The sequence below is a fragment of the Desmodus rotundus genome, chromosome 1, assembly GCF_022682495.2.
Source record: "Desmodus rotundus isolate HL8 chromosome 1, HLdesRot8A.1, whole genome shotgun sequence".
Lineage (NCBI taxonomy): Eukaryota > Metazoa > Chordata > Mammalia > Chiroptera > Phyllostomidae > Desmodus > Desmodus rotundus.
In genome coordinates, this window is record NC_071387.1 from 121321237 (window position 1) to 121344639 (window position 23403).

Here is a 23403-nt window from a genome sequence, read left to right on the forward strand (position 1 = left end):
CAGCCAGAGAATTGAAAGGTCACCGGTTTGATTCCCACCCGGGGCACAGGCCTATGTTGTGGGCCAGGTCCCCAGCTGGGAGTGTGAGAGAGGCAGCCGATCGCTGATTCTCTCACACATCGTTTTTCGCCCTCTCTTTCTCCCTCCCTTCCCCTCTCTCTAAAAAAAAATGAATAAATAAAATCTTTTTTACAAAATGAGACACGGTTGTCACAAGGTGGTTTTATTTATTTGCAGCAAGTAAAGGAGACGGGGGCTGTATATCCAAGCTCTGCCTCCCCAAAGGGAGGCTTGTTCGTTGCTTATATACACTATTTGATCAATTATATGTTGATTTCTTCTTTGCAGTTAGTACATTTATCAGGTTGGGTTCCTGTCAAGCTTATTCTGTTTACAGCTCTTCTGCAGAATTCCATGTTACATTTTAACATTTAGCAAGAGTAGCATTTAGTAAGACCTTAAGGCCCTTGTCCTATCTAACACAACCACGGACATGCTGTGTTGATATTAGAGTTCTGCCACTAAGCCTCCCGTCTCACTCAAAACAGATTCTTCTGCCTTGGCCCTCATGCTCCCACAATGACTATGAACATGCCCCGCCCCTCACCATGACTTACAAAAGTCCCTGCTTTCCTATATTTATTACTCTAAGGATCTGATGAAAGCTATGGACCCTTTCTTCCCCCCAAAATATATATGCATATGTGTGTATGCATTTTGTCCTGCATTCAATTTTCTGGAGTTCATGAACTCTTTCGAGCTCGTTCATAAACACTGTTGTAGCACAGGAGCGCCACACTCAAACCAGAGCGCTGCTTAAGTGTTTGTGAGATTCTGAAAAACCACCCCAGAGGACTCGCCGATGTGGACATGACTATTATCACTCACATTACAGGGGAGCGCACCGACCGTGGGAGCTGGTGGGAGAGAGACTGCACCTCCTCCAGTCTGAGACTCCTTATAAGGGGTCCCAGACAAAGGAGGCACATGTCCTACACATGACTCTAAAGGACATCATCTCAGTGTGCAAAAGGGTCAAGAAGCAGTCACAGGACAAGAAGCTGCTCCCCAAAGGAGATAAGGAGGGAGTTACAATCCATTCCCAAAACAATGCACATTGCTTTCTGGCCAGTGGCTGCCTGACCCGAGCTCCGTCATGGAAGGGGGAAGGGCCATGTGCATTGACCCCACGGCTGTCATCCCTCGTTCAAGGACTCCACATGTCTGCTAGACTGTTAGGGAAAAAAGAGGATGGTGTGTTCAGTGACCAACCTCGCTTTACTCTTCAAAAAACAACAAAACAAAACAAAACAAAAACAGAGCTCAGTCAAAAGCACATAACAAATAACAAATTATTAACCATTACAGATAACAAACTATTTTAACCATTAGAAGCATGGCTATTTTTTTGTCAAGCAATTTATAGATTTTAAAATATATTTTGTTTTTTAAACTGCTGTACTTTGTTATTTTAAAAGTTTTTAATACTTTGAATAAGGTCTATAGAACAATGTGTAAATATATATAATATTATACAGACTTACATTAAAAATATCCTTTGCATTATGTTTTGTTTTAATCACTATCTTTAAGTATATGTGACCTCCTTGACCTCCTTCCTGTCATGTTGGGTAATCAGACATTGATGGTGCATTCTCACTGTACCACTGAGTTCAAAGAAAGAATCAAATTCCTTAACTGAAATGACAATCTCCAAGCATCTTCTTTATATTGATTTATCTGCAAATAGAGAGCATTCCTATTACAGGATGAATCTCAAGGGCTTTTATTAATTAATACTAATTTAGGCCAATATACTGTACTCAAAAGTTAAACTGCACCCTCTCTGGACAAACTCAAAAAGAGTCTGGAGACTTTGCTAGAAAAAAATGATAGAGATTTATTCAAGGGTCTTAGAATTTGCAAACTGTGAACACAGCCTGGCAAAATCCCAGACGTGTTCCAAAGAAGAGAGAAAAGTTCAACGTTCTTGTAGTAAGAAATACATTCTTGAGAATTACCAGTTTCGTGTTCTTAGCCCTACAACTGACCCAGGACGGTTATGAGTCAGATGCCAGGCAGTCAGGGTTGCGGAAGCCGTGATCCAAACGCTGGGTGCCGGGAGGCCCGGTCAGATTGGCCTCAGGTGGTTTGGATGTGTGAGTCCGTCAGGGCGTAGGCAGGTGGCCTGGGTACATCAGCCCTTCCCAGGGCAATCCAGGGGTTATCTGGAGGTTTGGTATATGTCCAGGTGTACACGACCAGGCATGAGTAGGATTCGATTTAAGTTCCCAGGCTAGTTAGAACAAGAATGAGGCCTTGTGTCATGCCTCAACCTTCATAATGTTGCAAATTGTTACAGCTTGACTAAAGTTACCCCATTTTGCATATTCTCTATCTTCATTCTTTTCTCAACACTAAGGAAAAAAAAAGAAGAAGAAGAAGAAGAAGGAAAGAAAGAGAAATCCACAACTTTTAGTGCAAGACCTCCCACAAAGGGCCTAATACTAATTTTGCTCTGGCTCAAAATTAGTCTCCTCACACACTGATTAGTCTGAATTAGTGTGTAAAATTAAAGTGTAGCACCTGGCTGGTGTGGCCCAGTGGACTGAGTGCTAGCCTGCAAACTGAAAAGCTGCCGTTTCAATTCCCAGTCAGGGCACGTGCCTGGGTTGCAGGTCGGGTCCCTGGTTCGGGGCAGAGAGAGACAACTGATTGATGTTTCTCTTCCTCTCTTTCTCCCTCTCTTCCTCTCTCTCTAAAAAATAAATATTTTGTTTTAAAAAGTATAGCAACCAGGAAAGTAAAGCCATGCAAATGAGAAGTTGGAATACTAATTTAGAATATTAAATAATCTGAGTTATTTTTAATATCATGCTAGTACTGCTTAGAACAGTGTGAAATAATAAAAAATAAATATATTGGCCTTTGCCCCCAGGTCCTGGCACAGAGCTCCTGAAAACCTTGTGATTTCCTGAGTGATAAGAGCACTGGGGCATCTCTTGTTCTATTGCAACTCCGGGTGGGCTCCTGCTTGGGCACCGGTCACCAGAAAAACCAACCCATGATTAGAAGTTTAGAATTTTCAGTGCCAGCCCCCCATTCTCCAGAGAGGGGACAGGGACTGGTAATGGAGTTAAGGACTGGTCATGCCTACATAAGGCAGCCTCCACAAAATCCCAAGAACATGGGGATCAGAGAGCTTTTGGGTGGATGAACACAGTCACACCAGGAGGGCGATGTACCTCACCTCCACTGGTACAGAAGTCCCTGAGCTCCAGACACTTCTGGACCTCCCTCTATGAATCTCATCTGGCTGTTCATCTGTATCCTTTACCATAGCCTTTATTATTATAATAAACTGGTAAACATAAGTAAGTGCTTCCCTGAGTTCTGTGAGCTGTTCTAGCAAATAATCTAATTGGAAGGTGGGGGTTGGGGGGGTTGGGAACCTTTAATTTGTAGCCAGGTGGAACAGAAGTTGTGGATAACCTGCGGGCCTATCACCTGCGGGCCTATTACCTGCAATGGGCATCTGAGGAGGGGAGCAGTCTCGTGGGATTAAACCCTCCATCTGTGGGGTTTGTGCTAGCTCCAGTTTTTGTCAGAACTGAATTGTACTGTAGGACACCCAGCTGGTTCACAGAGGATTGCTTGGTGTGGGGACCATGAGTATTGTGAGTGTGGAAGTAGAGAGAGAGAGTAAAAGAGAAACACAGGAGGAAAAGTGAGTTTTACACCAGGGGTGAGGCTGGGACAGGGTTTATAAAAGAAATAGATAACATACTAGGAAGTTACACTATATCTCTTGGTAGGCGGAGGGAGATGTAAAAGTTCACTGAAAGTATTATTTTTCAACCACTTTTATGAAAGTATTATTATTTTTAGATAAATTTCATGCTAACCAGAGAGGCCTTCTGGAAACTGACTAATTTCTTGGAAACTCAGGGCCCTGTGTCCAGACGGAGCTTCCCCGCCTTGGAAGAGGCACAGCTCCTGTTACTTCTGTTACAGCCCTGTAAGCCCCGAGGCACGTTGCTGGTCAAGTTCTGGAGAAAGCAGATAGGGGTTTAATGATTACAATGTTTAATGATTTAAATGTTTAAAATGTTTTCAGTCCCGTAATGTGCGTCAGCCTGTGGCACTCCCCGATGTTAGATAATCCTGGCAAACTACTACAAGGAAAAAGGCGTCTCAGCAGCAGCGAGCTTGGAAAGAGACCAAGTAAAGCCTTAGAATTTCCCACGCCGAAATTCTGCAAAAATAGGACGGGCTTATTTGCAGAAGACACAAAAGTTCAGCAATTACCACAATTATATGCTATAAATTGGCATTCTGGAGTAACAGTCTTCTTCCAATTAAATTAGTATACATTGGTAGGGTTCACTCAGAACGTGGAACAACCTTGAGTTCCATGGAAATGCCCTAGAATCTTGAAAACCAAAAGTGGTCCCAGATGCATCAGCATCCTTCAGAACTTGTCGGAAACAGATTCTTGGTCCCTGTCCCAAAGCTACTGGTTCAGAAACTCCAGGGATGCAGTCCAGCTCTCTGTGTGCTAGTAAGCTCTTCATGGGGTTCTGGGGCATCCAAAGTTTGAAGACCACTGCTCTAGAGCCCAGGCAAAGACCTGAGGCTCTGTGTCAACTAAAACCAAATCTAAATGGGGAAGCAAACAGTAACATCTGGGTGAAGTTGTTACATAGGGTTTAGGACAGGGGTGACTACGAAAGGAGCCCTTGGCAGCCTATATGACTAGTGTGACCAGACACTTGGTTTGCCAGAACAGTCCCATTTTGCCCCTGTTGTCCTTGTATAAATATTGATGTCACCACTGTTTCACTCTCCAAAATGTCCCTATTTGAATAATAAATTGTGGCCACCAATATGATGCTTTTATTAGACATGGTGGGAAGGGGAACATCGCTGAAAAGAACCTTCTATCCCTTGCATGCATGACAACCAGGTTTTTAGGACTTTTGCTTATTTATTCTCTCCCATCTGCCTTATTCTGTTTCCCTCACTTACATGTCAGGGACCCTCTCATGTCCACTCTATCTTTTTGCTCTTGTTCTCACTGGGAAATCAGAGCAGGTTTGTTAACTGGAAGTCCCAATGATGGCAAAAGAAGCGGGAAGACATGTATTGTGATGGAAAAATGAAGCTGAAGCTGCCTCAGGTCATTTTTAGCTCTTAAAATCTTTGGAGCAGAAAATAGAAATGACCAGAGAAGAATGTGTATGAGTTGGCTGAAGAGGACTCATAGACAAAACTCCTAAGGAAGTTCCTTTAAGGTACATAAAATAATCTGAACGAGAAAGAAAAATTAACTCATAGATATTCTCTCTATCTCTCTCTCTCAAGTATTTCAAGTGAAAACACTGGGAAAAAGAAAAACATTTTCCATAGAGATTTTTAAAGCTTAAAATGAAATGTAGTTTAGTATTGACTTATGTTGATGGTCAGCTAAATGTATAGAATAAGTCTCACTATTTTAAGTAAGGCAGTTGGCAAGCAAAGAAAAAATGTTAAACAAAATTTTGGATATATGGTATTTCAGTAGAAAAATAGAGCTCTTCTGACTATTATTATTATTATTATTATTATTATTATTTTTAATCCTCACCAGAGGATATGTTTATTGACTTTACAGGGAGAGAGTGAGAGAGAGAGAGAGACTTTGATGTGTGAGAATCATCAGTTGGTTGCCTCCCATACATGCCTGTACTGGGGATTGAACCCACAACCTAGATATGTGCCCTGACTGGGAATCAAACCGGCAACACTTTGGTATAAGGGATGATGCTCCAACCAGCTGAGCAACCCAGCCAGGGTGAGCTCCTCCAATTGCTTAACACGATTAACTGATTAACTTGCAAACAAAATCTGACTTTAACAACATAAATATTCCAGTGATCACAAGATACATATACTTCTTAGAAATAACATGGACAACAATCACTAATAAAATAAAATTAATTTTTTAACAGATGTGACTTTACCTTTAGCCATGATTTCAATTTAATTGGGACTCTGATAAAACTCTATGGTAACTTCTGCTTATGATAATGACGGATTGGGTCATTCAGCCCCTCTGTCCTACCGAAGAGACTAAACATGTGAGTCAGGGTACAAAAAGCATCCACTCGAAGGCATCAGATAGCCAGCAAGGTAGTGATCCATGTTTCTCTTGCACACAGATGTTTCTCTCCCTCTCTTTCCCCCTTGCTTCCCCTCTCTCTAGAATAAAAATAAATGAAATCTGTTTTTAAAAGCATTGAAGAATTGCCAGCCCAGCCCTGATGGTGTGGCTCCGTTGGTTGGGTGTTGTTCTGCAAAGTGAATGGTTATGGTTTGATTCTTGGGTTGCAAGTGTGGTCCCTGGTTGGGTTACATGTAAGTATAAGAGGCAGCAGATTGATGGATGTTTCTCTCTCACATAGAAGTTTCTCTCCCTCTCTTTCTCCCTCCTTTCCCCTCTCTCTAAAAATAAATAAATAAAACCTAAAAAAAAAAAAAAAGAATTACCAACCCAGGATCCAGGAAAAGACAGAGAGGCTCTGAGATCTGAGCCTGGCCTTGAGGGCTAGAAGGCCAATCGGCTTTTCTTGTCGTTTCTTTTTTAAAAAAAAACTTTATATTTTATTGAGTATGCTATTACACTTGTCCCATTTTTTTTTCTTCCTTTTATTCCCCTCCGCCCTGCACCTACCCTCCCACCAGCATTTCCCCTGCCTTAGTTCATGTCCATGGGTCCTACATACAAGTTCTTTGGCTTCTCCATTTCCCATACTATTCTATAACTCACGATGTAAGTTATTTTGTTGCCTTGGGAATTCACATAATGGCCTGCAAATGTAAGACCTATGAGCAGTCCCAGGGAGGTCTGCATCCAGGGTCTACCCGAGAGCATTCCCAGTGCCCTGGCAGGCTGGGCACTACTGCTTTATTTTGTAATTTTCAACCACTGGGATCAGAAAGAAACTCCATTAGCTCCCGACATTATACATTTATAGCAAATAATAGAAACCACCTTGAGCTAGCTTAAGGTAAAAAAAAGAGTATAGACTCTTTCCCAGAATCTAACCAGAGGATTGTAGTCACCTTCAGGAGGAACTAAAACCAGGATTGAAGACACCAGCCAACCAAGACAGCTCAGCCTTCAGGATCTTTCTTGTTGGCACCAAAGGTTCTCTTGTCTCCACTTTTCTCTCTTTATCTACTACATTCTTCTCTGTCTATATATAGACGGCTCTGTCTGCTCCTCATGCACGGAGAACAATGATGACTGACCTTCAGGTCAGACACAGGCCGAGGCTTAACTCACTACAGCTAAGTCCAAAAGAGAATCTGAATGACTCATCTTGATCCCCAAATTGTGGACTATCCAGGTGCATGGTGGCATTTCTTCAAGAAAAGACAGAATAAATAACTGGGCAAGTGTCAAAAAAAACCGGTCTGTTGCAGAAATTGTTTTCTGAATGGTGAGAGAGCAGTGATGAATTGCACAAACCACATACTCAGATGTTTGAAAACGTCATTTTCCTTATATTTCAGAGAATTAAGAAAGAAAATGTTTGGCCTCTATACCAAGGGTTTCTTCTGCCCCTCTACCACTGTCTAATCTAGCCACCACCAGATAGGTTTCTTATTCAAAATAAACAGCTGCTTGCCCCGACCCATGTGGCTCAGTTGGTTGGGCTTCCTACTGCAAAACAAAAGGTTACAGATTCAATTCCTGGTCAGGGCACATGCCTGGGTGTGGGTTCGGCCTCCAGTCGGGGCACATACAGGGGCACTCTCTCCCATTGATGTTTCACTCCCCCTCTTTCCCCCTCCCTTCCAGTCTCTCTAAAAATACATAAATAAAATCTCTTTAAAAAATAAAGAAAAGAAAAGAAGTACCTGCTTAAATGTTTTAATTAATTGCTCTCATAATGGATAAATCCACAAAGATAGAGTGGGCCTCACCGTACAGTAAACTAGCTATAATGAGCACGCATAAAGCCAGTTCACAAAAAGCAAAGGTCAAATGCTCGAGTCCAACAGGCTGATGTGGCCTTCGATTTGTTTTGTCGGGCCACCACAATGTTATCCTAAAATCTGAATTTGAACGTGCTCTCCAGAGCCCCACAAGCTTTCAGTCCCCACTTATTACCCTCAATCCTATGAACTTACAATCTTACTACCGATAGATTCTGAAAGCGTTGGTGTTTGTGATTTTTGATCAACTTAATAATTAAGTGGTCATTCAATCTTTCTTAATCTACCATTTATGTAATTATATATGAAATGTAATTAAATATTAAATGTAACATGTTCAAAGTAATTCTAGGCCAATTTGTTTAAAATCAACTGTCTAAACATAATTCACTTAAAGCCATTTTTAGCCAATGGTTTAATTGATCTATAAATTTATAATTGATCACCTAAGGTCTTAAAATAGTTCTCCTTTTTCCCAGCATTGCTGAAGGAGAATTGACATGTAATATTGTGTGCAACACAGGGACTTGATACATTGTGGAATAATTACCACAATCAGATTATTTCATACATTCATCACCTCACATAATAATTTTTTTGGTGCGATGAGGCCATTTCAGATTTACTCTTACCGACTTTCAAGTGTATAATGTGTTGTTGCTAACTACAGTCACCCTGCTATGCACTAGCTCTCCAGAATTCATTCATCTTAAATTGGACATCTGAACCCTTTGACCCACACCTCCCTGTCTGCCCCACCCCTCAGACCGTGGCAACCACCTTTCCACTGTTTCTATGAGTTTGGCTTTTACAGATTCCACATTTAAGCGAGAACACACACTATCTTCCTCTGACTTATTGCACTTAGCATAATGCCCTCAAGGTCATTCCATGTTGTCTTGTGGTCAATGGCGGGATTTCCTTCTTTATATGGCTGAATAATATTCCATTATGTGTGTGTGCCACATCTTCTTTATTCATTCATCCATCAGTGGAGACTTACATTGTTTCCATGTCTTGGCTATTGTAAATAGCACTGTGGCAAAAATGCAATAATGGAATGATTATAGCTAATTTTTATAGAATGCTTATTATGTGTGCCAATGTATATCTCGCATTTCCTCCTCATAATAGATTCACTAGGAAGGCATTAGCATTTTTATCCTGATTTTTCATCTGAAGAAACTGAAGCTTAGCCAGATAAGCCGCAAGTCTGTGGAGGACTGCGGATCAATTTGACTTTCCCCTGTCCAGAGGTTCTCACACCCTAGCGTGCATCAGAATCACCTATGGGCTCCTGAAGCACCAACTTCTGGGCCCCTCTCCCAGACTTTATGATCAGCAGCTGTGGCGTGGGGCCCAATAACTTGCATTTCTAACAATTCCCAGGCGATGCCCTTGATCTTACTCCTCAAAGTGTATCAGAGAATCCTTAGTATTGGCACCCCCTGGGAGCTTGTTAGAAATTCAGGCTCACCCTCGACCTACTGAATCAAACTTGGCATATTTAACAAGATTTCAGGTGACTCCTGTGCACGTTCTTTGTGCGCACTCATCACACAGTTTTGGAAGAGATAGACTCTAAATGAGGCAATAGGTAAACTTTAATTTACAGAGAGCGTATCTGGGCCAAGGTTTAGCAGGGAGGACTTGGGTCACCACTGGGCCATTTGGCCGGGAGGGGGAACGGCACGGGCCCAGGGTGAGGCTCGGGACTTCCAGGCCTGGGCACCGCCCCCTCCACCAAGCTGTAGCGTCATTCCCGCCCCACCCGCGGAGCCAGGCCCGCTCATTGGCCAGCCAAGTCCCCCGCGCCCCGCCCTGTGGAGGATGATTACTGCGCAGACGCTAACGCTGGGCTTTCCTCGCGGCGGCGGGTCGGCGGGACCACCGAGCCCTCCTGCTAGAGCAGCTCCGGAGGAGGCACGCGCTTTTCCCTCACTCGGGCGCTAACCGAGCCGCTACCCGGAAGTGCGGGCGTCTCAGAGGCTCCTAGCGTCCGTTTTAGGACGCCTGTCGTTACTCTTTCTTTTGCCCCACAAACGAGTCTTGGATGCCTCCCTTTTGGGAGACGAATGAACGAGGCACAGCCCCTGTCCACAGAAAGGATTGTAGGATCGGGTGATGAATTCTGCACCTCCTAGGAGCTGGAGGCGCGAGGCCGGATAGAAGAAAGCTGTACCGGAGGGGTAACGGCCCTGAGCCTGGCAGTTGCCTGCCATGTGGTCACTCAGGCATTCAGGTGTTTGGAGGATGGAGCTCCCCGATTGGAGAACATTCCTGGTGGAAGAAAGGTGGCAGGAAAACGTGTCCGTGTGTAGGGCGCGTAGGGGCCTGGAGATGAAGCTGGAGAGGTAAGCAGGGGCGAGCTTGAAGGGCTTCGTGTACATGAGAAATTTAAACAATGTCCTGAGTAGCCTAGACGGTATTTTAATCAGGAAATATGAGCTCTGATTTGCACTTTAAAATACAACGGGCATTCAGGCTGGGTTGGATGGGGGCAAAAAAATCCGAAGGCTGTTGAAGTATGGCGACAGAATGGAGGCAGGGTGACCTGAAATCGTATATTTATTCGTTGTCTCTTCTACTAAGACGTAACTTTCAATGGAAGAACTTTGTCTGTTTAGTTATTTCTCTTAGCCAACACTTAGAAGAGTACCTGGCACCCAGTGGGCCCTGAACGAATAAATACGTGTTGGATGAATAAATCAATCTGCCCTTGATGAGACTTCCTAACCGATTGAATAGTAGATGGATCACCGAAGATTGGAAAAACACAAATATTGAAATCCTGTTCAGTGGTTATTTGCTGAGCACTTCTCCTGGGCTGACCCCGACAAGATGTTGTAGGGCCGAAGTCCAGTACAGACTCCAACTTCTGCTGTGGTCAGGGGAGGGGCCAAGAGCCCAGAACCTGCTAACAGGTACCAGTTCTAGGTTTTAGCCCCCAACAAAAAAACATACCATTTTCCTTTCTGCCTCCTTGTGTGACCGAATTGGAGAAGTACAAGCCTTTTTTTTGTTTTGTTTTGAATATTGCCATCCACGTGCATAGAATCCATATGACTACTGGTTTACCTTCACAGATAATGCAGAAATGAGTATCTTCTTTTGTTGAATGTTTTCCCACAAGATGGTTCAGTTAAATAATATTACATCTTATACTGGCGCTCAGCACTGGGCTGGGCTCTGGAGGCGAAATAGACACAGATCCTGCCCTTCTGCAGCTTCCAGTCTGGTACAGGAGGGTGGCGTTAATCAGACCATCACACAAGTATTCATCACAAACTGACAAATACTGTAAACTCAAAATACTGGCGGCTAACCAAGAGGTAGAAACCAGTTTTACAACAATTTCAGCAGCACTGGTGATGGTTGCGGGGGGGCGGGGCGGGAGGGGGGGGCACTTTCATTTTGAATTTCACTACTCTATTAGCTAAAAAAAAATGGTTTCTCAGGATTCCTTTCCTGTTTTGGTTTTGAATTAACCTGAATTGTTTCTTCCTAGTTCACCTGCTGCTTAAGGAAATTCCTTAGTTGTAAACCAACAAAAAAATAAAAATGTATGCCTGAATTTTTTTAAAGAATTTATTTATTTATTTTTAGAAAGAGGGGAAGAGAAGATGAAAGAGAGGGAGAGAAACATCGATGTGAGAAACACCAGTCAGTTGCCTCTCACACGCTACTCAACTGATGCCCTGACCGAGAATGGAAGCATCGACCCTCTGCTTTGCCGTGCAAGGCCCAGACCTCTGGGCCACACTGGCCAGGGCTATGCCTGAATTTTTAAAAGATGAATAACGAGAGTGTACTTACAAACTTTTCCTCTTCTCTCCTCCTATTTATCCTTTAACTGACTCATCCTCTACTCTGAGCGCACCCTTCTGTCTCCAAGCTGAAGCAGGACCTGAATCCCAGCTCCTCCACTTGCAGCTCTGTGGCTTTGGACAGATTACTTAATCTTTTTGAGCCTTAGTTTCAGATGGAACTAATAATAGCACCTTCATGGTGTGATTTTTGGCCACATGTCTCTGTGAGCATTCCTTTGTGCAGGAAAAAATAGACGAGAGCGGAATAGAGTCACTGGCTCCCGGCAGATTTTGTTACCGTACCCAAACCAATGCTTGCATGGCTCACAAAAACACTGCTGACAAAGACAGGAATGTGCAGGTTACAGTTTCATATTCCGAAAATGTAGGACAGGTAGCGTTCTCCCTCTCTACAGGACCCCTTACCTAGTCTGGATGACGGAGAAAGTCTTCCTTCAGGAAGAGTCTTACAGCCGAGAAGTCGGGTGGATCGTGTCAAAGCCCATCTGTCATCTTACTGCACTTGCGCACATCCAGTACAGCAGCAGGTCCTGCCAGCTGTGCCTTCTGACCACACATCCTAAACCCCTTCACCCCCACTACTATTGCTGTAGACCAGGTCACCACAGCAGCCGTCCCATTTTCATTCTCGTCCCTACCGCCTTTTCTTCCAACAGCAGCCGGAGGAGGGACCCTTTCTCAATGGCTCATTTCGCTCTGCTGCTCAAAACCCTTCCATACTTACCTGCCACACATAGAATTAAACCCAGATTCCGTACCAAAGTTTACAAGGCCCTGGATGGTCTTCCCCCGGCTACCTCTCTGCCCTCGTTTTGTGCTACTCCCTCCTTTGCCTGCCCACTCCTCTCCAGTCACATTGGCTTCCCGGTTTGGCCTCAAACAACCCTTGTATGTTCCCTCCTCAGCGTGTCTCACTTGCTGCTTTGTGGGCCTGGAATGTTTTTCCTCACTCGCCTGCGTGGCTCATTCCCGCACTCCAGCGCGCTGCCCAGTGTCAGCTTTCCAGAGGGGCCTTCTCCGGGCACCCCTCTTCTCTCACAGTTCCTTTCCCCAACTTGTCTTTGCAGCACTTTCAATTCCGGGTGCCGTTGTTTTTAGTTACTTACTTTTCAATTATTTTTTCTGTTTTCCCACTAAAATGCAAGCTCTGTGAGAACAGGAACCTAATTTTATTTGTCACATAGTAATTTTATTTGGCTCAATGAGTGTTTTTTGAATGAATTTAATCGTAAACGAGTGAATGAGCCAAATAAGAAAAGAGGGAGAGGATCGATGTTCCAGGTGGAGGGGGCTGCCTGTGCACAGGGCCTGTGGGCCCTGGGGGTTTCAGAACTGAAATAAGGCCTGTGGGGCTGGCATACAGACTGGGAGAGGTAGTGTTAAAGACAAAGCCACAGGCCCAAAGTGTTGTCACTGGTGCTAAGGACAGTGATACCAAACCTAGATTTAACACCTGACATAATTGCAGTTTCAACCTCTCTCATAACACTGAGTCTCCATAAACCAGTCTGGGGTTTTCTGATCAAGCTCCACTGAGGCAATATGCCACTTGGACCCCCTCCACCCTCCATAGAAAAAGAGGCAGCCTGCATGATAAAAACCCTTGCCATTACCTTCCCCCACCCCCAAAATAAGATGTCTTGGTCTTAAAATAATCTTGTCTTTTGTTAATAATTCCCTTCCTACCCTTTTTCCTATTAAAGTCCTCCATTTTGTATAACCCCTTGGAGTTGCTAAATGGGATGCTGCCCAATGCATGAATCACATAATAAAGTCAATTAGTCAGATTTACTCAGTTGAATTTTGGTTTAACAGTGTAATGAAGAGATGAGGCAGAGAGTTAAGCATGAGTCAAACCGTAGAGGACCTTGTAGGCTGTGTCACAATATTTTGGCCTTTGTTCTAAGGGCAATGAGATCAGCCATTAAAAGGTGTCAGGTAAATTGAGAACTGTGTTTTAATAAGACCCTCTGGCTACTGGGTGGTAAATCCGATGGTAATGGGACAAGAAGGGATGTGTGAGACCAGTGAGGTGGCTGTCGAAGTTGTCTAGGCAGAGAGGACAGAGGTCTGCGTTTAGATTCTGGTTGAAGAAGGCAGACAAACATAATTTGTTTAAAACATTAACAGGCATTCCATGACCGGTGTGGCTCAGTGGGTTGGGCATCATCCTGCAAACTGAAAGTTCACTGGTTCGATTCCTGGTCAGGGCATATGCCTGGGTTGCGGGCCAAGTCTCTGGTTCGGGGTGTTTGAGAGGCAACCGGTTGATGTTTTTTTCATGTTGATGTTTCTCTCCATCTCTTTCTCCCTTCCTTCTCCATCCCCCCTCTCTCTATATATATTCATTCAACAAACTCTGATGGAGTTTTTGCCATGCTTTAGGCCTGTGCCAAGAGCTGCAGCAGATACAGAGATGATGAAGGTGCAAGAGGCCATCACATAGAAGTAGCATCCCAATAAAAATAATACCCTTTGGCCTTCCTACGGTCCCTGCCTTGTCAGTACCTGCTCTCTGTTTTTGATCCTGGTCTACTTCATATTAGGTACGTATTTTTATGCCCTCTTCTGACCCCAAGGCCAGATCAAAATTAGGTGCTGGGTGCAACGATGCAACTTTGAATAAACAGGAATTACTCTCCTTGCTATTATGCTCATGGTAATAAAGGAGCCAGTTCTCTAAACTGGAGTTTCTGTCAAATAGAGAATAAGCGCCTACCTGACTCACAGGGCTATTATGAGAATAAAAAAGAAATTTAAGGGGATTTGCAAATGTGAAAGGTGTTCGGATAACAGGTAATCCTTCCATTTGCACTGCCCTCTTTACAGTCATGTGCCACATCGCATGTATGAAGGCGGTCCCATAAGTAACGGAGCTGAAAAATTTCTATTGCCTAGTGACGTCATAGTGTCACAGCCCAATGCATTAAACAAACACCACTGTGTTACAGTTGCCTACAGTGAACAGTACAGTGACTTGCCATGCTGTACAGGTTTGTAACCTGTACTGTAGGGGATAGAATTTGTCTCCCCAAAGTATGTATATTTGGCATAAGGATTATTTTAGGCCAGTTAATTTTAAGAAACAGCACCCATGGGAGAAGCTCAGAGAGCCAAGCAGAAGTTACCTGTGCAAAAGACATTTACACTGTCAGGGAATCTACACTTGTAAGGGTGTCTCCCTTGCTATTCCAGGAAGAGGGGATGACCTTATCTATAGAAACTTACCATGCTGAAGGCCAAGACTTAAACCTGCAGAACAGCCTTACCCTTTTTTACTGTGCTTGTCCGGTAACTGACTCCTCCCTCTCCCCAACATGTTTCTCTTCAGCCGAAGACAGTATTTAAGGTGGTGGCTTCAGCCATTTTGGTGAGTTGCTCAGCTTTCGTGGGCCTTGCCCAAGTATACTGGAGATATACATTTTATTAAACTTTGGTTTGTTTTTATACTACTATGTCTTTTATTGCAGGGATGTCTCATTCAAGAACCCAGAAGGGTGCAGGGAAAATTACTTTCTTTCCCCTACAGAGCGATAGGCTATACCATATAGCCTAGGTGTGTAGTAGACTATACCATCTAGCTTTGTGTAAGTGCACTCTCTGATGTTTGCAAAGGAAATCGCCTGGTAATGCATTTCTTAGGATGTATCCCCATCGCTAAGCAGGACATGGTTGTACTGGTGTTGACTTTATTTCATGTTTATTCAACAGATATTTTTTGAACATTGAACTTGTGCTAGTGTTAGTAGTGAAATGGCACCAGAATGTTACTAGTAATTGGGCCTCGGTTCAGCAACCTCAGTAGCTGAGTTCTGGCTAAGGGACAATTCAGAGCCAAGACTCAAATACAAGCAAGTTTATTTAGAAATTCCCAGGGGTAGAAAAAGTGAGCCAGCTGGGCTGTATGGGCTCAGGAAACAGGTTACAGAGGCAAAAGAAGGGCCCTTGGAATTAGGAGAAAGAAAGCAAGGATGTTCGCACCTGAGGGAAGGGGAAAGGGGAAAGCTTGGGTGTGCTTTGGAGAGAACTAGCCCTGGGGAAAGAACAGGGTGGGGCAAGGCACAGCTTGCTTCTGGGTAAGAGGGGGAGGAGAAGGGGGAGGTAGAGGGAGACTGGGCTGAGTCCTTTGCCTTAAGGGGTTTTATCTGTTTCCTAAAGGCAGGGACTTTAGGGGAGGTCTCAGGGGGATCTCAGTAGAATATTTTTCAGCTGTCCTGTTGTGTCCTTTCAGAGTCATGGTCTCCACTGATTGGTTGGCACCTAGGCAGGGATCATTAGTCATCGCAGCTGGTCCTGATGTTGGCCATGGTGTCACCCTCCTGGCCTTGCTGTTTCTCTGAGCCTGGAGCTGAAACACAACTGTGGCCTAGATATTATCTCTAGGGCTTAATGCTTAAGGGAGTGCTTGTGCAAGGAAGTCATATGAGGCTATTCTCTGGCCCCCTTGTTCCTCCTGTAAGGGGGGAGTCTATGGCATGACTGGCAGCATGCTAGGGGAGGAAAGGTCATCCTGGGGGGCAAAGTCCCACCCCAGTTTTGCCCGTTGCTAGGCACCAAAGGCTTTCCACCCTGGTGACCTTCTGTACCTGGTCTATCGTTCCTACTCTACTCATGCCCGTCTGACTGCCTACTACATTAGGAGTGAAGATGCAGGGATAAACAAGATTCAGTCTCTGCCTTCATGGAACTTACATTCTACTGTGTATCGGAGCACTGTGGGTCAAGGTTGTTAAATAAAAAAATTAAACAAGTAACTTTGAAGATCTAATTGGCATTATTAACCGATTTACTGGGCAACATCCCATAGCAACTGGTAGGGTGCTCCCAGAGGATTGTATGAAATGGAATTGTTAACAAAAGAAAAGGAAGTATAACTTTTAGACCAGGACTTCCCGCAGGGTGTCCAGCCTTTTGGCGTCTGCACCACACTGGAAGAAGAAGAGTTGTCTTGGGCCACAGATTAAATACATTGTGACATGTAAATCACACACAAAAAACCCTCATAATGTTTTAAGTAAATTTACAATTTTGTGTTGGGCTGCACTGACAGCCATCTTGGGCTGCATGTGCCTTTCGGGCCTCAGGTTGAACACCTCTGTTAGGGAGAAGGAATGGCAAGGGTTTTTATCATACAGATTGCCTCTTCTTTCTTTAGAGGGGTGGAGGGAGTGGGGCGAGCCACGTGACAGATTTATCTTATTGGTGCTTGACCAGAAAATTCTGCACTGCTTCAGATTTCATTTCTGGGAGGAGTTGGAAACTGCAATTCAATTAGGTATTAAATCTACGTTGGGTATGGCTTTTACACTAAGTGGTGCTGTTTCGGGCCCATGGTTTTCTCTTTAACAAGGTAAAAAGAATTTGAAAGTCACTACCTACCCAGCCCCATCACTGCATAGAGTAGATGTAGACAGAGGAGCCAGAAGCATCTCCCCTTTTCATGCTTTTTTGCTCCTCACTGCCAAGCTCCTCATTGCCCTTGACCCCACATGGCAGACAGGTCTTCCCCTTTGGGGGTGGGGGGGGGATATTATCTAAATAATATATAAAAGATTGGACCCTCTCAGCAAGTAATGCCAACAGCTTTTCTTTAAGTTCCCAGTAGTATCTGTGTACCACAGTCTCTGGGTGTATGCTTAGCAAACCCAGTTTCTGTCCTCTTGCATTGTAGGAGTAGCAGAGGCCCTGGAAACCCTGTGGCAGTTGTTCTGACCTTGCAGGCACTGAGGATTCACATAGCCTCCAGGGTCCTAGATTTCTGAGAGGGTCCTATAGCTCACCTCAGGGTGGAGGGTGGGACGGGTACAGTAAGACTGGTCCCTGAAATTATGTGACCCAATACCGATTCTCCACCTTCCTCTTCCTGCTATTTTCAGTCCCAGGAGCTAACTAACCACCTAGAGGAGAGGTAGCCTTAGACTTTGGTGTGGCAGCTTCCGTGGAGGAAGAAGGCACACGCAGGGCAACTTGGAAGACGAATGTGGGGACAATGTGGCATTGTCCACAGCGCGAGGGCGGGGTGATTGACAGTGGGACCTGTGCCGCGCCTGCGCTTTACCAGGCCCTCCGGTGGACCGCTGTGCGGAAGAAAGGGGCGGGGCTCCAGTGGGGGTGGAGGCTCGGTATCGGCTACCTGAGGTGGTTGGCTCTGAGTTAGGGGCGGGGCCTGCTTCCGTTGCTCACCGGAAGTGGCTCCCCCTCGGCCAGTGGGCCATGGAGTCACTGGCACAGTAACGTCTGAGGTGTAAGGATTGCAGGGCCAGCGGCTATGGAGGCCGTGCTAAACGAGCTGGTGTCTGCGGAGGACCTGCTGGTGAGGCCTGGCCCCGAGGGAGGGGAAGGAAAGATTCGGGCGAGCGGGTCCTGAAGAGAATCGAATATGGGCCAAACTCTTCCCATCACCAGCTTTGCCCAGGGACGCCGAACTACTGCTCCCGGCAGCCTTTGCAGTGTCCGGCTCCTGCCGAGAGATTCCACTTTACCCCAAAGGCTAGTGGGAGTTGTAGTTTCCTGTGCCACCATGCCTCAGACTCAAGGCCTGGAGTCTGGTGTGGAAAGACTGACGGGTTCTGGGTGCGTGCAACAGTTAGATCAGGGTCCTAAGCTGTTTTTGAGTGCTCCCTCAGTGGCGGGGGACTATAGCGACCACCATGAAGTGTCATATAACTCACTGTATCCATCACGGTGCCAAGTGCATTGCAGGCGATATCTCAATCTTTGAGTTCTAAGAGGTAGGCACTATCCTTGAATTCCCGTTTTGCAGATAGGAAAAAGTCCAGACCCGGCAGGGTGGGGCGGGATGGGGGCAGCAGTCTCTGACGACGGACTGCGTGGGCTGTGGAGCAGTTCTGAATGTTGTCCAACAGTATGTTTACTGTTAAGCCGCTCGGGGTCAGCTGCTCTGCTAGCGGTGCCTGGAGCCGCCACCAGGTGGCATCTCCACTCGGTACCACCCGGGGAAGGAGCGGAGGGAAGGGGGACTGTCCAAGGAGACATAATGCCCGCAATAAACAGAAGGCCGGGTCCCAGAGACGGAGATAGAACTTGTGGAGAGAGGTGTCCAGACCCGCGAGGGAAATGTGGCAGAGACTGGGGAAGATGGATTGTAACTGGGAAATGGACACCTAGGTCCTGACAGGGAATGGTTTACCCGCTTCATTTCTAAATGACTCCTCTCCTCTCCTATGGCAGAAGTTTGAAAAGAAATTTCAGTCTGAGAAGGCAGCAGGCTCGGTGTCCAAGAGCACGCAGTTTGAGTATGCCTGGTGCTTGGTGCGCAGCAAGTACAACGATGACATCCGTAAAGGCATTGTACTGCTGGAGGGTGAGGTGCTAGGCTACCCGGCGCTCCCCTTCCCAACTGCAGTCAGGGTCTGCCCTTCTCTCCTGCCCTTGGTCATGCCCTCCCTTCGTAGGGTCAACATGGGGCCCTGTAGTCCAGTCACCTCACAGTTATTTTACGGTAAACTCACTAACGGGGCGATGTACGTTAGCCTAGCTTCTCCCAGTGTACTTTGGGCTGATTACCTACCACCTCGTCATTGTTTTGCCCAACAGCCAGACCATGTCGGTTTCCACAGGACTTTGGGGATCTGGCAGTCTAAGCGTGAAGAAAGTGACTTGTCTGAAGTCCCACGGCTATTCATGGCTGAAGTAGGACTAGAGGCTCCTGTTTTGTGTGTCCCGGTCCTGTGTTCCTTGTCCCCACCGCCCCCCACCATGTTGCTTATTCAGCAGCTATTGTAGAAACAATAAACCTTTCGTGAGGGTGGCGTGGAAGATGTACAGAAGACAGTCCCCAAAACCTGTGAGCAGATGATGCCTTTTTAGTAGGAATCCTATTTCTCATTGTTTTAGGATGTGGCGCCATTTGTCGGGGGCCTCAGAATTTGGCCTTTAAATTTCGTTGAACCCTCTTTCTCTTGGTTGAGTAATTGGATATAAGCAAACAAGTCAGTGTACCAGCAAAGGATGCCTATTGTAAATCTTTAAATATAAGAATCTTGCTTAATGCCAATAATCTCACCCTACATTTGTCTAATGTGCCAATTCGGATTTCTCAGGTTTCCTCTATAGCAGGGCACAGCGGTAGAAGTGGTGGTCTCTAAGAGTTGCCAGTCTACTTGAGGAGACAGTACAGACACTTGGGAAGATTTATAAACATCCACAAAACTATTTATCAACAAATTCTAGTGCACAGAGTACAATTGAACACATGAGCTTATGGGAAGTCACTGAATTATGAGTCAGGGTTATTCAGGAAGGGCTGATTTTTTTTAAAGTGGGGTGGGGAATACAAACTTATTTTTCTTAACACTGATTTGGGTAACTCGCAACTGTGGTTGAAACCCAACGGATGTCAAACTGAGCAGAGATGCCTCTTGGCTTTTCCAGGGCCTTGCCTGCCTTTCAGTTCACTTGGACGGACCAGGGTTGACTGTAGTATTGGCACCCAGGTGTCTGGGCAGCCTGGAGTCATGCCTCCCAGAGCTCTGACCAGGAAGCCCAGAACTGGAGGCTCCGAACAGTGACTTTCTCCCAGAGTTATATAGGGATTCGGAGAGTGGAAGGGGTCTCTGGGACACAAGTATTAGGGAAAGAGAAAGTGGTTTTTACTCTTTACCCTCTCCTCCCCAGAGCTACTGCCCAAAGGTAGCAAAGAGGAGCAGCGGGATTATGTCTTCTACCTGGCTGTGGGGAACTACCGGCTCAAGGTAAGGCGAAAGGCTCCCTTCCCCCCCATCCTATTTGGATGGGCCCCAGCACCTTCTCCTGACCGTCCCCCAGGGTGGAGCCTGAAGGCGGCAGTAGGTAGAGGGCGGTATTGGGTACAGAGGTTCAAGGTGATAGCTGATCAGGATGCTGAGGGAAGATGAGGCAGAAGATCGGGGTGCCTAGGGGGTGGGGAAAACATGACGTCAGGATTGGGGTGCAGCCTCAGAGCCTTGGGTTGTTATCTCCCCTAGCTTATCATCCCACACAGTTGGGGCTGTTTGTGGACTCTACTCCGTTGGGTGGGGCTAGGGTGAGGGAGGGGTTGGAGGTGGAGGGTGGAGCCCCCAGGGCAAGTGACGGGAAGGCCCCTCTGATAGGCAGGAGGAGTGCTGAAATACTGAGAGGGGGGTGTGTGTAGGAATATGAAAAGGCCCTGAAGTATGTGCGAGGGCTGCTGCAGACAGAGCCCCAGAACAACCAGGCCAAGGAACTGGAACGGCTCATTGACAAGGCCATGAAGAAAGGTGAACGTCTTCCCCTGTTTTCCTCCATTCCCACTCTCCTGTCTCCCTGGCCTCCGTCATTCCCAGCTCCCTCTCAACTGTTAGTTTAGTCCTCTTCCCCACCCCCACCTCATGCCTGGGCCCTCTAGTCCCTCTTTAAGTGACTCCCCACCCCCGCCAGCAGTTCCTGTTCAAACCCCCAGGAGTCTTCTTTGTCCAGCCCTCAGAATCCCTTGCCCTGGGACTCCCAAGTGGGGAGGCACATCTGTTGAGGAGCAGTGGGTGGGAAGAAGATAGTAGCCAGGGTCTTGGTGGGCTGGGGGTCGACTCCTGACAATCTCCCTCTTCTCCCCAGATGGACTGGTGGGCATGGCCATTGTTGGAGGCATGGCCCTGGGTGTGGCGGGACTGGCTGGACTCATCGGATTTGCTGTATCCAAGTCCAAATCCTGAAGGAGACTGCACCTCTGCCTCTGCCCAGGGATACGTGGGAGCCCATGGAGGGCACTCAGGGAGGGCCCATCCATCCTCGCTGTCCCTTTCTTGTCCTGCACCCCGTCACTGTCCTCTATGGCCTCAACCTCCTCCCCCCTGAGACCTGTCCTCTCGCCCCAAATCATGTGCTTTAGGATGAGTGTAAATAAAATTGGGCTTTGACTTGGGAACCTCTGTGTCTGTGTTGAAGGAGGGACGGGTCCCCTTGGTCCCAGAAATGGGGGTAACGCGTGGTCCTTTCCTGCTCCGTGTTCTTCTGTTACCTCCACACTGGCATGGGGTTCTCCTCTGTCTGTAGACCTGCCCCGACCCTACACCCTTCCTCCCCTCCACCAAAGCCACGTGGCCTTTGCACAGCCCTAGGATCCTGGGGGAAAGCGGCAGCTGGAGGAGGGAAGGGCAGAGCTGAAGGGACAGGCTTGGATTTATGTCTCCTGTCTCCTCTGACCCACTCAGCTGGCTCTTAAGTATGTGGAGTTTTCCACACCATGGGGCACCCCCACTCAGTTTCCTCCAAAACCAACGCCCTTCCCCACCCTTTGTCTTCCTGCTTCCTCCTCTTCCTCCTCCTGTAGCCTCCTGAGGAGAGGGGTGCTGCTCGTGGGTGGAGGAAACAGGCATTTGGCTTGGAGTTGGCAGGAGTCTTGGAAGAGGTTATGGACCCAGTACACACCAGATGTAGCCTCCAAGATGGAAGGTGAAGACCTGGTCCCCACCCAGCCTGCTTTGCCCCACACCCACCTTGTGCCAGGCTCAGCTCGGGCCTGTCTTGCTTCACTGCATAACTCTCATTCCACAGCCAAGCCAGCGCCTCTGGGGGATTGGGGAGGAGGCCCCTAAGGGGAGCACAGAGCAGCCTGACACACGAAGGAGGGGAGTGGGGGTTTGCACTTCAGCTCAGGGGTGTACTGTGTGACTGCCTGGGTGTAGGATGAGCCCCTGGGAGACTGAGTCCCAGCCACACTTGCCAGAAGAGAACCAGGGCTGTCCTGCTGTGGCCTTGGAGCAGGAAACGAGACCATCTACGCCAGAACAGGTGCTCAGCTTTGGCTAGGAATGGCAGCCCAGAAGTTTCTAATTCATCATAATTAATATAGCTTAGTGACACTTCTGATAACAATGAGCCACTTACATTAGCCACAGGATCACCTGGGTCTGAGATCCCCCTGGGGGACCCTTAGCCATAAAATCAAGTTTGTTGCTGAGGGTCAAAGATCGACCTACCAAAGGGGAAAGTTCAAGTTCATGAACTTGAAGTTTAGAGGAAGGCAACTCCTAATGGCTTCACCCTGGGTCTGCCGCACCGAAACCCAGGAGAGTCAGTCACCAAGTATTGAGTAATTCATACATGTGGGGGAAATGCTTACTATATCCTATGAGGTGAGGAGTAGTAGTTTTAGTTCACAGAAGCAGAAACGAGCTCACGGGGCTCAGGCTTCATGCCTGTGTCACTTTGGTAAATGATGGGGTTTGGTTTGAATCTAGGTTGGTTGGACTCCAGAACCATTGGTTTCCCCCACAGATCCTTCTTTAAACTTAATCTTCCTGGAAGACTCAATGCTCCAAAGCCCAGGTCTTGGAGTTTCCTGAATTGTTCTCACCAATATCTAGAGGTAGTGGCTCTGCTCCCTCCTTTCCTCCCCATGGAAGGCCACAGTGGCATACCCGTGGTTATTCTGTCTCTTTTTGTCCCTCATTCCATGCTCTGGCCCCTGATGAAAGCGGAGTCAGAGACACGCTTCCCCTTGGCTCCCAATGCCTCCCATGGGGGCCCCTCCTTGGCTGCATCCGTTAGTCACTCCCTGGTAAGTCCCCCCCACCCCTGTGGGGCGGGGAACCCAGGGCAGCCCGGAGGCAGTGGACTTTTGGCCCGTTTC

At 46.6% G+C, this 23403-nt stretch overlaps 1 protein-coding gene and 2 long non-coding RNA genes across 5 annotated transcripts; 2 read left to right on the forward strand and 1 right to left on the reverse strand.

The window, feature by feature from the left end:
- Positions 1-226: 226 nt before the first annotated feature.
- Positions 227-2334, reverse strand: LOC128780700 (uncharacterized). The gene is made up of 3 exons (XR_008426700.2): positions 2022-2334; positions 1545-1740; positions 227-1232 (listed from the first exon to the last, which is right to left on the reverse strand). It is a non-coding gene; the product is annotated as an uncharacterized lncRNA (long non-coding RNA).
- Positions 2335-9820: 7486 nt separating this feature from the next.
- On the forward strand, positions 9821-17421 carry LOC123480845 (uncharacterized). 3 transcript variants are annotated; one of them, XR_008427566.2, is made up of 4 exons: positions 9821-10337; positions 10611-10907; positions 14199-15183; positions 15284-17421. It is a non-coding gene; the product is annotated as an uncharacterized lncRNA (long non-coding RNA). The 3 variants fall into 3 exon arrangements; XR_008427564.2 differs by having other exon boundaries at positions 14199-14359; positions 15009-17421; XR_008427563.2 differs by having other exon boundaries at positions 14199-17421.
- A 549-nt stretch (positions 17422-17970) lies between these two features.
- On the forward strand, positions 17971-21696 carry FIS1 (fission, mitochondrial 1). The gene is made up of 5 exons (XM_024571700.3): positions 17971-18126; positions 19005-19137; positions 20451-20527; positions 20947-21052; positions 21387-21696. The coding sequence occupies exons 1-5, from the start codon at positions 18082-18084 to the stop codon at positions 21482-21484; spliced, it is 459 nt and encodes a 152-aa protein (XP_024427468.1). The 5' UTR covers positions 17971-18081; the 3' UTR covers positions 21485-21696.
- The last annotated feature ends 1707 nt before the right edge of the window (positions 21697-23403 follow it).